Raw genomic sequence first — 15,514 nt, 5'->3', positions numbered from 1 at the left:
ATAATTTAGGTGAAAGCCTGCTCAAAAGTACATTATATTAGGGGAAATAATCTGTAAATTGTCAATGGTTGGGGGTGGGAAGAGAGAATATAAAAGTACACAAATTAATATTATTAGGAAAAAGTCTATAGGAAAAATGTGCAGAATGCAGAATTAAAAATACAACCTGATTTGGGAGTGAACTCAAAGAAATGCAAACATGGAAAAACAAGAGTTTAAGTATTTAGGAGAAGAAAAATCTAACTTCCCCTTTTTTTGTACCCTTTAAAATGATTGTTGTTTATAGTCTATTACAGAGCACATCCATGAATGCCAACTAGCAGTCAGAAGACAGGATGAAAACTCCTTAACTGTACAACACATGGACGGGCTGAAGCATAATTTCAACTGGGAGACTGTGAGGATCCTAGATCAAGCCAAGTTCAAAAAACCTAGGGAATTCCTGGAAGAGTGGTACTCAAACTAATTAACCATCATCAGGTACACAGAGAAACACATCATCTACACATCATTCAAAAGAGACAATCAAAAAGCCAAAAAGGAAACAAAAAAAAGCCCAAAATACCATATTTTCTGGCATATAAGATGACTTTTTAACCCATGAAAATCTTCTCAAAAGTCAGGGGTCGTCTTATATGCTGGGTGCTGAAACTTTAGGGACAGGGCTGGCTGGAAAACCTGGAGCGGATCACCCATTTGGTCTGCGCAGGGAAAGCGGGACCAATTGGAGAAGAAGCTGCAGTCTGTGATTTTTTACAGGCTGGGGTCTGAGCATCTTTTCTTCTAAAGTTGAAGAGCAGCTGCAGTCTTATCCCAACTTGAAAGGCAGGTGGGGAATGCCATAGCCAGAGCAGCTGCTTAGCTGTAAGGACACATTTGACACAGGAACTGGGCGGGCGGGCTGGAAAACCTGCAGCGGATCTCCCATTTGGTCTGCACAGGGAAAGCTTTAGAGTGAATTAGGAAAAGTTTAATCCACTTGTACTGTTTTATGTTTACATGTTTGATGACAAACAACCTTATGTTTATAAGTGACAGTTTTCCTACTAAGTACCTGCATGTCATAAGCATTTGAATTAAAATTACCATATTAAAATCAAATCTGATGTTTTTTTTTAATTTTTATTTGGTGTGCGTTGGAAGAGGGGTAGTCTTATACGGCGAGTATAGCCCAAACCCTATAATTTAACAAGAAATGTAGGGGGTCGTCTTATACACCCAGTCGTCTTATACGCCAGAAAATACGGTAGTTCCTCACCACTAATCAACTACTAGAGGAGCAAACACCAACACAAGATAAACACTAGACCAACAATCAAGAAGTAAACAGTACAAAAACTTATCAAGGGACTACAAAGAAGACTCTGACAAACAGCAATAGCGAAAGTCCATTGTATAGAAAAAGATAGCAAATCCGATTCCCTTCCAGCATTGATATTACCTAGTTTGGTAATGAAATGTCTGCAAGAAAAAAGGACTCCACAATATTCATGAGCTATTTAACTATTCATAAACAGTTAAAAACAGCAGTACTATCAGAACTGTAATACAATAGCTTTACTATAGCAAAGCCTGAATCCTAAAAAAATAGCTTTAATAATAATAATCACTGATTGCATCATAATTGTTTGACAGTTGTTTCGCCTTGCCTCTTGCCAGCATCTCATTGAAAGAAATAGACAGCATGAGATTAAAGAAGATTAAAAGGAGATTAATGTCAAGGAGAATGTAGAAAGAAACCATTTTCTTCCCTGATCTATTTCTTTGTTTTCTCTGCTTGTTTTGATTTTATCTTCCAAAGCTGTAAAGTGACATATGGGGCTTTTGCAATACTAGAATTAGTGGCAGTCAAGGATGCACACATTTCACCTGCCAATATGAAAGAGACAGGACTTTGTGGCTACCATCTTGGCACTCTTTTACTAACTCTCCCTGCAGATGCCCATGGGTGCAGTCGAAACTCATGAAAATCACTGGATCTTGTTAGTGGTGGTTAGAATTGGGGCAGAGGTTCATTAGCAAAAGGAATAACAAATGGAGTCATAAAGAGCCAGTTTGGTGTGGTGGTTAAGATGCAGGTCTAGAAATGAGAAGACTTTGAGCCTTTCTTGGGCATGAAACCCAATTGGGTAACTTTGGGCTTCTTTCTTAGCCCAACTGAACTCGTAGGATTTTTGTTGGGGAAAATAGGACAGGAAAAATACTAAGCATGTGAACTACCTCGACCTATTTATAAAAAATAATAATAAAGGCATAAGAGAATAATCTAAGCAAAAAATAAATTCAAGAACAAAACATTTGGCCATATATCATATAGATATAGGAGAAGAACAGACAAAACTGGAGGATGGACTTAAAAGTGACATCAGTTTGAAGTCATTCCATTTTCACAAGAGACCCAGTTCCAGCCCTCCATGAATTCCATTGACCCTTATCTCAAGCCAATTCAGCACTGACAATTAGCTGACTAGCTTCTTGTTTATAGAGGCACAAGCAGACCTCCACATGCTATTAAATTAAAACCTAGATATATTGACCACACTGCTTAGGGCTGCTGGGAGATGCCCAGTTGATTAGCAATATCTGGAAGTCTAAGGCACTATTAGTAAAGATAAGGAAAAGCTTCGAAAGAAAAATCCTTATACATAGAGTACACATACCCGCACATACATTCACCCAGCTGAATAAAATGCAAATAGAAAGAAATATTTTGACTAAGCTAGTGAATTCCTGAGGAAAAGTTGCTGAACAGAAAGGTTAAATTGAGCATAAGATGTGTCTTCATGCTAATTTTATAGCTCTATTCCTAATATGCTTTGAAATTTTAATTACTCTGGAGTTATTTCAAGGGAGGAGTGCTGGTGATGGTAAGGGCAGAAGCTCTGAAAGAAAACAAGTTGGCCACCAAAGAGAGTTTCAAAGGCTCACATACCTCCTTGTTTCTCAATGAAGAGATGGTAATTTTGCCTTTGTTCTCTTGGAATGAAGCTCCTGTTTCTATTGTGGACTTTCTTCCCCCCAAAATTGCCAAACAGACTAATCAAAAGTAGATTTTCCACTTTTCATTTTCATTTACCAAAGATTTCTGCTTTGCCTTTAACAGGAGGGGGGGGGGGGTAGTGCCCCTTTTTCCACCCTCGTCTTTTTTCTGCCTTTATAGAGTTCTATCCCAGGTAGAGACAAAAGGAGAGATTATAAGGAAAAAGTGGATCCTCTTAAGGCAGGGCATTTCAACCTATTCACAGATTGTACCACTTTAGGACATGACCATATTTGTGTACCACTGTGCTTAGCAAGGTGTCAAAAACTTCATGACTAAAAATGGGGGCAGGGATTTTAGGTTTTACTGATTAGATTGTTTTGTTTTATAGAATTACATGGAAAAGTAAAAAGTTGAGGTTCAGTGTTAATGCTTCCTTCTACTGTAACAGAGGAAGTCTGTTTTTTTCCCTTCTCTCCCTCACTTTTTCCTCCCCACTGTGTCCTATTATTTGCTGTTGTATTTTTGTATTTTATTCTATAATCTAATAAAATATTACAAACTGTAAAAAAAAGGAACAAAAGTACTAGTTTTACTTTCTTCGGCAGCTGTTCCTTTGCTGAATCACTTTCCCTTTGCATTGACAAATGTATGTTGAATTTATCCATGTCTATTAATATGCACCACTACCAGCTCAGGGGTCTTCAAACTTGGCACTTTTAAGACTTGTGGACTTCAACTTCCAGAATTCCTCAGCCATCATTGCTGATTGAGGAATTCTGAGAGTTGACGTCCACAGGTCTTAAAGTTGCTAAGTTTGTAGACCCCCAAGCTAGCTGGTCGACCCTTCTTTCTCTCCCCTTTCTGAGCTCTTTCCACAGTGTAGTAAGAATGCAAACCCCCCCTTAATACCTTCCCTGTACCCTAAAGACACAGGAATCAAGTGCAAAGCAAAAAAGGCTCACGAAATAAAAAAACACATAAACTCCATTTTTGTGTTTTCGTTTTCTTTAAGCTGCCTCATGTGTGTCTTGTGTCACAATGCTGCAAGCCGAGACTGAAAGGCTCCGACAATTGCAAAAAGCTTTAACCTTAAATTAAGCCTGTTTACCTTGAAACAAAACTTTCTAAAAGTCATAGACAAACTCACGTTAAGGGGGTAAAACTAATTATATTTGTGTAAAGGGATTCAACCTACAGAAAACAAACACTTTGGACTCTTTGCTAGCCTAAAATACAGACTAAAATATTCCAATAACCAAAGTTCACAAACCGAGCCTCTGAATTACAAAACCCTGTAAAAACTGTACAAAAAACCTTATGGAAACCCAATCAAGCTGCCAGCTGATCCACAACTAAATAAATCCACCTCCTTTCGGACATGCTAGTCTGCCGGATTTTCATTTCATCAATGCTGATTGCATTCTCCTGGCTGGAGAAAACAAACCAGGGGACCTTTTTCTTTCAGCAACAGCTGCTTCTTCTTCCCTGACCCTGTTTCCTCCATGCCTTCTGAGCTCTCCTTCTCTTTCCCTGTTGTCTTTTTTTTCCTTTTCCCACCCAAACCACCTCCTTTTATCACCTCTCCTCTCCTTCCTCTCACTTTTTCTTCAGTTCACCTTCAGCTCTGCGCTGCTTCCAGAAGTGCCAATCAGCTGGAGTCAATCAGCTGGAGACCTACCTGCTCCTGGGGCTTCTGCCGAGCCCAGACAGTCCTGCAGTTGCCTCTCCCTCAGGCTTGGGTCTCTTCGGCTCATTCCCCTCCCATGCTACAGTTCTCTAAGATGGTTGTGTAACACCTGCCACATGGCAAAGTACCACAGGTGGTACGTGTACCACTGATTGAAAAGCCCTGCTCTTAAGGTAATTGAAATGATTCAATCTGTTCTGTGATTCATCTCATAGTTCCCCTTCAAATAGCCTTTATAGGATAACAGGGATCATGGATTACTTCTAGTCCAGCCCCCTGCTCAAACAGGAGATCCTATAACATTTCAGGCAAAGGGTTGTCCAATTTCTTCTCAAAAACCTCCATATTGGAGCACCCAAAACTTCTGAAAGCAAGCCATTCCACTGATTAATTGTCCACACTCTGAATGCATATTACCGCAGCTGACATTTGTATCAACATATAAATCCCCATTTGAAGGAACTATATGAAGAGATAACAAAAGTTCTTGAGTTCTCTACAAAGCAAGAATCTATTATGACATTGATTCAGTCAATGCTAGCAATATTGAAAGGATGCTAGATTGCTCCAAAAGTGCCTCTTACTCACAAAATACTATAAAAACCAATGCTTGCCATTTAAGGCCCCATGCACAAGAGGCCCCAATTTTATTTGTATTAACATGTGAGCCAGGGATAGCTCTGCTGTGACCAATTATTTACCTCATATGGGCTTTTTTTTAATCCCATTTATATCCCACCCTTCTCCGAAGACTCAGGGCAGCTTACAACCTAAGATGCAAAAATCAATGTGCTTAGTAATAGCCTTCATTCTATGTATATGCCTGCTTATTAGGGCTTTGGGGGGGGCAGTGGCATTTTTACAAAGTCAGCTTATTGCCCCCAACAATCTGGGTCCTTATTTTACCTACTTTGGAAGGATGGAAGGCTGAGTCAACCTTTTGCTTTTGGGATGCCTTGAACGAACCCTTCCAGCTGTCATTTTTGGAATGACATGCGCTAAGCCAACTGGAAAATGGCCCTCCAGTAATATTGTTACAACTTAGAATTGTATAAATCCTTTAGCAAACACCTTCTCATATAAGGGCATGAATGAAGCTGAAGGATTCATTCCTTGCTTCTCATAGGCGACAGAGGAAGCACTCAGCTTGGTTTGAAAGCAGGAAGAGATTGCTTGTCAAATCCAGCTTCCAAAATGATGCAAGTTCTCTTAGTAACTATATGCTTAGCAGTTTTTCCATATCAAGGTAAGATGTTCTCTTTGGTGCCCTTGTTCAGATTCTTACTGCTAAAAGACTATTGCATCCAACAGATTTCTGTTGATGGGTTTTGTTTTGGGTTCTATTTTTGAGAATTGTCCAAAATTTGCTCCACTCAATACTACAGGTGTTTGGCTATCAGTTTCTTTCCCATATGGTTATTGATATTTGAGTTTATAGTTTTGTTTCCACTTGCAACTATAAGTACAACTTTACCCCCTCCCTTCCATTAATGTGCTAACAAATTTTGGTCTCAGTTGTGATTGTGCATCCAAGAGTACCTGCACTTGTCAGACTGCCACATTTACAAAATAAGTTAAGGAACAAATAGCAAGTGACCATGCAATGTCCATATCGGGACCAACTCTAAATTTTTCAGCTATTAGTCTAATTCATTACATTATTTACATGTTGTTAGGTGCTCCAGTGATAATTATGATGCTGTGTGCTGTCCATAGATTCTTTTAAAAATGAAAGAAAGGAAAGTCAGCAAAACTATTAGCATGGCAGTGAAATAGCAGTTCAACTGAAAGGAATTCCTAATAAGCTATATTTGCATAACAAGCTATGTTTGCCTAGCTTTTTGACTAATGAATATGTTAAATCAGGGCTTTTCAACCAGTGGTATGCATACCACTGGTGGTATGCAAGCACTGGGTTGGTGGTACGTGGCGTAGCCTTCCTCCCCCCCTCATTGCGCCCATGCACTAGCCTTGCTGCGTCGACCCACCAGGAGCTCTCTGTGGACTGGAGCCCATCGACAGAGGTCGGGCCAGCCGTACACACCGATGAGCTGGCAACTCCATATGGCTGGCCCTGACCTCCGCCGATGGTCTCCAGTCCATAGAAAGCTCCCGGCAGTTTGATGGCTTCCTGGCGGCAGCCCCGGCCAGTGAGGAGGCTGGGAAGGAGGTGGCGGCCCGGCACTGGGGCTGCCAGGGCTCAGCAAGGATCAGTGCTGCTTTGCAGCTGATCAGGACTTTTGGGGGGCTGCCAGGGCTCATCAAGGAACAGCACCGCTTTGCAGCTGATCGGGGCTTTTTCGGGGCTGCCAGGGCTCAAGCGCCAGGATCAGTGCCGCTTTCCAGCTGTTCGGCCCTTCTTTGGGGCAGTCAGGGCTCAGCGGAAGTGCCAGGATCAGCGCCAGGCTGCAGCTGGAGCTGCTGAGCCCCGAATAAGCACCAATCACCTGGAAAGCAGCACTGATCCCGGCACGTCTGCTAAGCCCCAAAGAACCACTTATCACCTGGAAAGCAGCATTGATCCCTGCTCACACACACACACACACACACACACACACACAAGCAGTTACAGCTGAAGGCGTTTGAGCCTTCAACTATGGCTCCCAGACCTCCAGCATTTGCAGAGAGAGACAGAGAGATAGAGAGGCACTGTCTCTCTCTCTCTTCATGCCGGCTTGCCCCTTAGCAGGGCTCTTGATTGGCCCTGTGCCCGGTCCTCTCCCATCGCCCTTTGCAGGACATGAAGCGCTAGAGAAGAAGCCATGGAGGCAGGTGGGCAGGCGGGTACCGAGTTCCCTCTGAAGAGTTTCCTCCAAGCTCTGCCCTCACCCGATGCCTCCCTTTGCGCATCTCTGATAAGGAGCAAGGCCCCTTGCATCTTCTGACGCAGCCAAAGCCCACATGGGAAAGAATGATCTTTATGGAAGCAAAATAAGCCCAATTTTGGGACTTTAAGGGCAACTGCAATGGAAGCGTGACTATCTCTGATACCTCCCTATCTTGGACTTCAGAAAGTGGTTTTCCTAAACTGAGAGTGCCTGGTAGCAAGAGGAAATAATGGGGAAAGGAGACGAGGTGGGGTGGGAGAGTTGGACTCGTTGAAAGCACAATTGCTCGGAGAATGAAGGAGAAAAGAAGTGAAGAAGTGACCCAAAAAAATCTTAGGGAAGAACTGGGAAAACAAAACAAAAAGGTGACAAAAGAAGAAGAAGATTACCCATACACACACAGAGAGAGAGAAGGGAGGGAGGGAGGAAAGGAGGAAGGAACAAAGAAGAAGGAAAGAAGGAAGGAAGGGACAATGGGGGAGAGGGAGGAAGGAGGGCACCCACCCCAGTCCCACCCCTCTCCACCAGAGACCTATGGATTCCCCCCACACAGGCACCCTGCAACCTGAGTGATGAGCTGCCCCCCCCCCGGGCCATTGACTTTGCTTGTCAAAAAGTTGCAAAAGGTGATCACATGACCCTGGGACACTGTGACCGTCATAAGCATGAATCAGTTGCCAAGCATCCAAATATAAATCACATGACCCTGGGGATGCTGTAATGGTCATAAGTGTGAAAAATGGTCATAAGTCACTTTTTCAGTGCCGTTGTAACTTCAAACAGTCACCAAGCGAATTGTTGTAAATCGAGGACTATTTTATTATTTTATATTTTTATATTTTTAAATTATTTTATTATTATTTTATTATTTTATATTTTATTATTTTTCCTTTTTTCCGGTCAAGTTTTTTACACCTTGCTGGGCGACTGGGGGTACTCAGACATTGCCTTATCCTAAAAGTGGTACAATGTGTGAAAAGGTTGAAAAGCCCTGTGCTAAATCATAATGCAGTATGGTTTACTGAATTGTATGTATCAGATCATTGTGATTTGCAGTTTCCCATGTTATCCTTATCACTCAGTGCACAAAGTTCCACATTCGTTGAGATTTATTTATTTTTCTGATTATTCAAGCTCCAAAATGTTTCTTTTGCACCTGCCCAAAGCAATGTCTCCACTTAGACTTTCAACTCCCAAACATCATTTAGCAAATTGCATTCCCAGAGAAAATCTGGATTTCTGTGCTGTGTCCCACTAGAAAAAGATTCCATTATTCACTGATAACTGAATAAGAAATTGTGTTGTGGATATGAAAATGGTAGAAATCCCAAAGTAAACCAAACCTTTCTTTTCTTTTTTCCTTACAAAGGGAGCTCTATAATCCTGGAATCTGGGAACGTTAATGATTATGAAGTAGTGTATCCACAAAAAGTCACTGCATTGCCCAAAGGAGCACTTCAGCAGCCTGAGCAAAAGGTAAGAAAAAGATCAGTGTTCCATCAACAAATTGTTTCTTGTCAGCCCACAGAAATTATGATATTCCTTTGCTGCCATCTAATGGTTATCTGATTTTTGCATTGCAATCTGTGTTCCTGCTTGAATTATTTATTTATTAAATGAATTTATATGGCCTCCCAATTCACACAAAATTCGAGGAGACCCCTGGCAACTTACAACAGAATATCATAATATTAATAGGTTTGTATAACTAATAAAGTGTTGGGAGACACCCAGCCGTACAGTGAGGAGGGATCAAGTAGGGAAATTGTCATGAGTCATTTCATAGCTGCAACAGATCCAGGACTGACAGCCTGCCTCCCACTCCCAAGAAATTCCATTAAAGTTTATCTATCTGTTCTGAAGAGAAGGGAAGCAGTCTAGGGAGATTCCTGTATTATAGGCAGAATACAATAAACTGCTTAATTTAAACTCTGCATGTGTGGACCCGAGTACTTGTACCTAACATAAATTTCCTGTTAATAAGCAACTTTGAGGGATTTCTTCTTCCTTTTTATGCTCTTCGGTCATACTTCATAAAAACTGTGACAATTGTGAACCATGAGATTTCCTTTCTAGCTTCCCAGAATGCATCACTTTGAAATATAAAATATATGTTTCTAGGGGAAGATGGTATAGTGGTTACAGCTCAAGATTAGTTCTAAGAACCAGATCCAAGTCCATCACTGGATGACTTTTGAGTCAGTCTCTCTATCCCAGCTCAACCTCATTCACCAAGATGTTCAAATAGAGAATGAGATCTTGAATTTATGCAGTAAAGTTAATTTATGATCTTACAATTCAAAGCACCAGATGAAATACTCTAAATTATTCTTTAGATTTAAATTGATACAAGTGTAGAGTTGTTAAGAGGGTGCACATTTCATTTGCCTATTTTAAAAAAAAAAATAAAGCCTGAACTCTTTGCTTTTCAGTATGAAGACGCCGTGCAATATAAATTTGAAGTGAATGGAGAGCCAGTGCTCCTTCACCTGGAAAAAAATAAGTATGTTAACTCAGAAATTCTCTTAACTTTACTTGTTCATTGTGGAAAATGTATATTCCTGAACACAATCTAAGAGAAATAATAATTGCATTCCTTTGTTTGGAAATTAAAATTAAATTAAATGTCAGTGTGTGTCAGAATCCATTTATATCACATTTCATAAATGTATGGTTAGAATATTGAGCTTATTCTGGGGATTCTGCCATCTCTCTCAGGGGGGGGAGAGGATGGTTATTCAGATTGCAGTAGGCTGTTTTCAAAGACCAGGGAAGTTTTTGATCTGGGGGGAACAGGGGGAGAGAGAGATCTGGGTTGCATCTCCATTTGCAACGGAAAGGAAGAAGCAATAACAATAAACACAAGATTTCCCTTTCCCACAGAAGGGCCTGACACCTAAGTAAATGATGTGAGCCTGACCAAATGGATTGAGGGAAGGGGGCTGAAACGGGAATGCTTTATATCAGATTGAAATGTAACTCAATGTCAGATCCCGTCTTGTATTGCCACAACCGATCTCATCCTAGTAAACTTTTCTTTTTGGACAAACCTGGCTCCAAGAGTTCTTATTTCCTAAGATGTGGAATGGGGTGGATCCTGACACTGTGTAGGAAACGTGGATATAGATATTGTGTATGATAATTTTTATTCCTGCTCTCCTATGGGACACTGCTGCACCATAACAATTTTAGACAAAAGTTGAACCATTCAAGGCTCATAAACTTCTATCACTTGAATTAACTAGGTTAGTTATGAAATATTGCACAGATTCAAAAATGATTGCTTTTGCTGCTTCACAAATACTCTGTCAATCTGAATAACGTTTTCTACGAGACCAAAAATAGTTGCTCAAATTACATCAGAATTTACATGTTAAAGCATGAAAGGCAAGAAATGTCTTTATTAAGGCCCAAAATAGGACAGGACCTAAATAAGCCCAGATTTCACTATTCTTTTTTTTAAAAAAAATGCCATGTGAGTCTTCTCAGAGGTGTTCCATTCTCAGGAAATTTCTCTTAGTTCTAGGTTGGATTTCTCACCTGTAAATAAATCACGAACACCACTAAAAGAAAGTGTGCCATTTTCATTACCCTAAGTCCTGTAAATGCCATATCACAGTATAAATTAGTATAGCAGCCCCTACACTGTAAACATGTCTCTGCAGACTGGTGCAGTTTAATACTGAGATACATAGTTGATCCATTGGGAATAACTGCCTGGCTTTGATTATAGAATGTATTTTGGTTTTGACCATTCTATATGTGCCTCTAAATGTATACTGCCTTTATTATAAAGTATAAGCTACAAAAGAAATTGTGCTATGTGCGCGTATCTGTGTGTCACCTTATCCTATTCCAGTGGAGACATTCCATGCTAAATTCTAATGTGTGCTTTAGAAGTTCTAGAGTCCCTTTTTATTTTGTTTAAATATGAAGGCTATACAGAAATTCAAGGGTAGCATCTGGATGGTCTTGTTTTGGCATGGAAGCAGAGCAGGGCTACAGGGAGAAAACCACAAGAATTTCTAGATTGGAAAAATGGCAGGCAATGACAAATGCATAGATATGACACCAGGAGTGGGAAGTCACTCTATATACTGGTTTATAGCTTCAAGATGTTTAATCTGTTTTAATCTATTTTAATGTGTGTTAACTTATTCATATGTTTAATCGTTTTTTTTTTAATTTTTGTATCTTGTTTTTTAATATGTATTGCCCTGTGCACCGCCCTGAGTCCTTCGGGAGAAGGGCGGTATACAAATAAAATTAATAAAATAAATAAAATAAATAAAGAGTGATGCTTCTGTATGAAGGTTCAAGGCATCCATTTCCTTGAGGTTGTTTCATTTTACTCTTTAGTAAATAGAACTATATTGCTCTAATTTATAAACCAAGCAGTTTCATCAGATTGTTGCATAGACCAGAAGAATAAAAAGAAGACGTAATACAAAATGTCTTCTCCTGGTCAATCATACTCCTCTGAGCCTTGATGAAGAGAATTGCACAGCTTCCTTAGTGTAAATCTCTTTCTTCAGGTGAACCTAGTATGTACAGCACTCCTCTTAAATAGCCATCCTCATGGGATTTAAATGCCTGCTCCATTCTTTTGATACCAAACAAGATACTTAAAATGCCATTATACAGTAGTTGTAAACTTATTATAAAATTATCACAGTTCTACTTAATTCCTGACATAGATATTCTCTTCTTTCCATTCTTTCCAGATATCTTTTTTCAGAAGATTACAGCGAGACTCATTATTCCCCAGATGGCAGAGAAATTACAACAAACCCTCCAGTTGAGGTAGGGTCTCACTTTTAAGAGTCTTACTTTTAGGAAGTAAATTAAAGCAAATGTTTCTGCACAATATTACAAATATACAAGAATGAGACCAGGCTACTCAAACAAGAAGGGCTATATATGTATGAAGTATCTTATATTGATATGTACTTATAAGGATGCATGGATTGTTAAACCCAGTTTGTTTTACTCATTGGCTTGCCACGGCAATATTTCAATCATCCAGATCTTTTCTACTGGTTAAAAGCCAACATTTTGGGGAGTGAGTTTCTCAAATAGATTTATTATGAGAACATCAGGTTTAGAAGATCTATATTTTCATTTTTAAACCAGACTACAGGGATACATCCGAAGTCTTTTATTTGTAATACCAAAAGTGAGAACAATTCACTTTGCTCCTATACAGAAATTAATTTCATATCTTTCACATTAAAATGGTCCAAAATGTGGCCCTACCAGCTGCAAAAAAATGATGGCACTAACATGCTTTGTGAAGTTCTTGGCTCCTTGCCCCAAAATGGTCTAAAAGTGCATCCTCTGTCTCCAAAAATTATCTACTTCTATCTTCAAAGGTCATACAAATTGCTCCTACTTAGTGTGTAACAGAAATGTCTTGATTTTAATTTCTGCATGGATCTTGCTTCCAGATAATGGTGAGAATTTTATCTTTGTATATTCTGAAAGCTTTCCTTGTGTGAGCTCAAGGAAATCATGATTATTTGGTATCATTAGTAAATGTGGAATTTTTCATACATTATGGTAAGATTGCAGAATGTAGGACAACCATCAAGTCTCAAAGTTTCTTCAGCAAATCCTGTGGTTCAGCACTACAGTAGATCTCCAAGAAAACATTTTATATTTATGTGTTGCTTTTATCCTATGTTCCTTTTGCAACAATCAATATTAAGTAGATCTTTTGGCTCCCTGAATCAAAATTTTCTGAATAACTGTTAATATTTCATTGATGTTCTGGAATACATTGGAACTGTACTTCTGCTCATCAAATCACACTAGAAACAAGTATTAACCAGTGTAGTCCTCTTGCTTCCCTACAGGATCACTGCTATTACCACGGACGTATCGAGAATGATGCTCACTCATCTGCAAGCATCAGTGCATGCAATGGTTTGAAGTAAGATAGTCTCTAATCTTTTATTTATTTTATTATTAAGAAGAAAATACTGCTCTTGGAGTTGTCACAGTGAAAATGAAGGACATCCTCAGTTTTTCATGCAAATTAGTTGGGTGTGATCCAAGACTTCTGCAGGATTAAGACAGACTTTGGTTGAATACCAAGAAGAGCTGCTGCCAGCCAGTAGAGACACTGGGGAGCTAAATCAGATAAGTCTAAAGGAGCTTCCAAGCCCTGGTCTCCTTTCCATATAGGAGGTGATGTTACAGGTAGAGAAGATAAGTAGGTTTCAGACTGCATACCTTGCTAGTAAGTGTACAAGAAGAGGCAAGCAGACTTTTCAGTTCTACCCAGAAACACTTTCCCGAGCCACTCTGCACACTTTCTCCAACCAGCTACATATCTTAGCCACATAAAGATCCCAAAATTCAGAAGGTCCTTATCATTAGTCGGAATCAACCTCCTCTCAACGTCTGTTACTGAAGGAAGAAACTAAAAGATCCCCTTTGAACAGAGACTGTGTCCATGCAGTGGAGGAATAAATGAATAGATGGAATATAAAAGAAAAACAACCGAATAATAAAGTAAAGCAGTATGACAGAATAAAAGCTTTGGAAGGGACCTTAGAGGTCTTCTAGTCCAACCTCCTGCTCAACTAGGAGATCTATATCAATCTAGACAAATGGCTGTCAATCTCTTCTTAAAAAGCAGTAGTGATGGAACACCCACAACATCTGAATATATACTTTCCCACTGGTTAATTGTTCCAATTGTCAGAAAAAGTCTCCTTACTTCTAAGTTGGTTCTCTCCTTGATTACTTTCCATCCATTGCTTCTTCTCCTGCTGTCAGGTGATTTGGAGAATAGGTTGTCCCACACGTTTTTGTGACAGCCCTTTTAATATTGAAAGACTATCATGTCATCTCTGCTCCTTCTTGTCATTGGACTGAATGTACCAAGTTCCTGCAATCATTCATCATGTATTTTAGCCTCCAGCTCCTTATTGTCTGTATTGTTATTCATGTTATTCTGCATTGCCCTCTCTGTGAAGATGCTTGCCAAGAATTCTATTTTTTAAATATAATTTATTGATTTTTTTCCCCACTCAATAATTGATGAACAGTGTGTCTTCCGGGTTACATTTGTAAATGAAACATTAACAATTAATTTCTATAATCCATATTCCACATATTAATTTTAGTTGATTTCTTCTTTCCCCAAAATAACCTCTTTTGCAAGCATTGTGTTAATACAGTTCTTATTATTTTGATAAAAACAATTGAATATATACGTTTTTCCAATATTCCTAAAAATAATAATCATATTACTATAGTATTTCTTTTCTGTTCAATCATTCTGATTGCCTCATCCTAAATCCTGTTACAATCCTTATTTTAGTCTATTTCTCCCACCAAATTCTAAATATTCTTGCTGGTGAAGATTTTCTCAAAAATTAATTACATTTACATTTACAAATTTAACTCTATTTTTTCCATATAAGCCATCTCACACTTTTACATTTCTTAAGAAATAGGCAAAACAATGAAAAGAGAAAAAAAGAAAAAGGAAAAGGAAAAAGAGAAAGGAAAACAAGAGTAAAGAAACATAAGAAATAACATACTATTTAAAATATCTATTCCTAAATTAATATATTTATTTCCTTAATTTCTTATTCTTTTTCACCATAATTAAGAATATATTTAATCTTTAATCTTTAAACTTTCCATTCAATACATCTATCATCTAATCCTTTAACTCTTACTGAAATTTTTTAAAAAAATGTTTTTCTTAGATTCAGTCACACTTAAGTATCTAAAACATTTCCTTTATTTAAATCATTTCAACTTTTCTATATTACTCATAGCAAGAAAAAGAACACAAAAGAGAAAAAAGAAGCATTCATCCCTCTTAAAATAATATATTCCATTTTTTTCTTTTTCTTTAATCAAATAATAATAATAATAATAATAATAATAATAATAATAATAATAATAATAATAAGAAGAAGAAGAAGAAGAAGAAGAAGAAGAAGAAGAAGAAGAAGAAGAAGAAGAAGAAGAAGAAGAAGAAGAAGAAGAAGAAGA

General features: G+C 38.6%; 2 protein-coding genes across 2 annotated transcripts in view; both read left to right on the top strand.

Moving 5' to 3' along the window:
* The window catches only part of LOC308671401 (zinc metalloproteinase-disintegrin-like protein H3), a 287,574-nt gene that overhangs the window by 252,402 nt on the left and 19,658 nt on the right, over positions 1-15,514 (top strand). The gene's annotated exons all lie outside the window — the stretch shown is intronic.
* The window catches only part of LOC308671403 (zinc metalloproteinase-disintegrin-like daborhagin-K), a 29,387-nt gene continuing 19,658 nt past the window's right edge, over positions 5,786-15,514 (top strand). Inside the window, exons 1-5 of the mRNA XM_081333566.1 lie at positions 5,786-5,916; positions 8,868-8,974; positions 9,931-10,001; positions 12,223-12,301; positions 13,354-13,430. Coding sequence (XP_081189692.1) covers positions 5,865-5,916; positions 8,868-8,974; positions 9,931-10,001; positions 12,223-12,301; positions 13,354-13,430 — 386 coding nt within the window. The 5' untranslated portion in view covers positions 5,786-5,864. The remainder of the gene's footprint in view (positions 5,917-8,867; positions 8,975-9,930; positions 10,002-12,222; positions 12,302-13,353; positions 13,431-15,514) is intronic.

The sequence above is a fragment of the Vipera berus genome (assembly GCF_964194415.1).
Source record: "Vipera berus genome assembly, chromosome: 8".
Taxonomy (NCBI): domain Eukaryota; kingdom Metazoa; phylum Chordata; class Lepidosauria; order Squamata; family Viperidae; genus Vipera; species Vipera berus.
The sequence above is the reverse complement of the archived record's forward strand: the minus strand, read 5'-3'. Positions and strand labels throughout refer to the sequence as shown.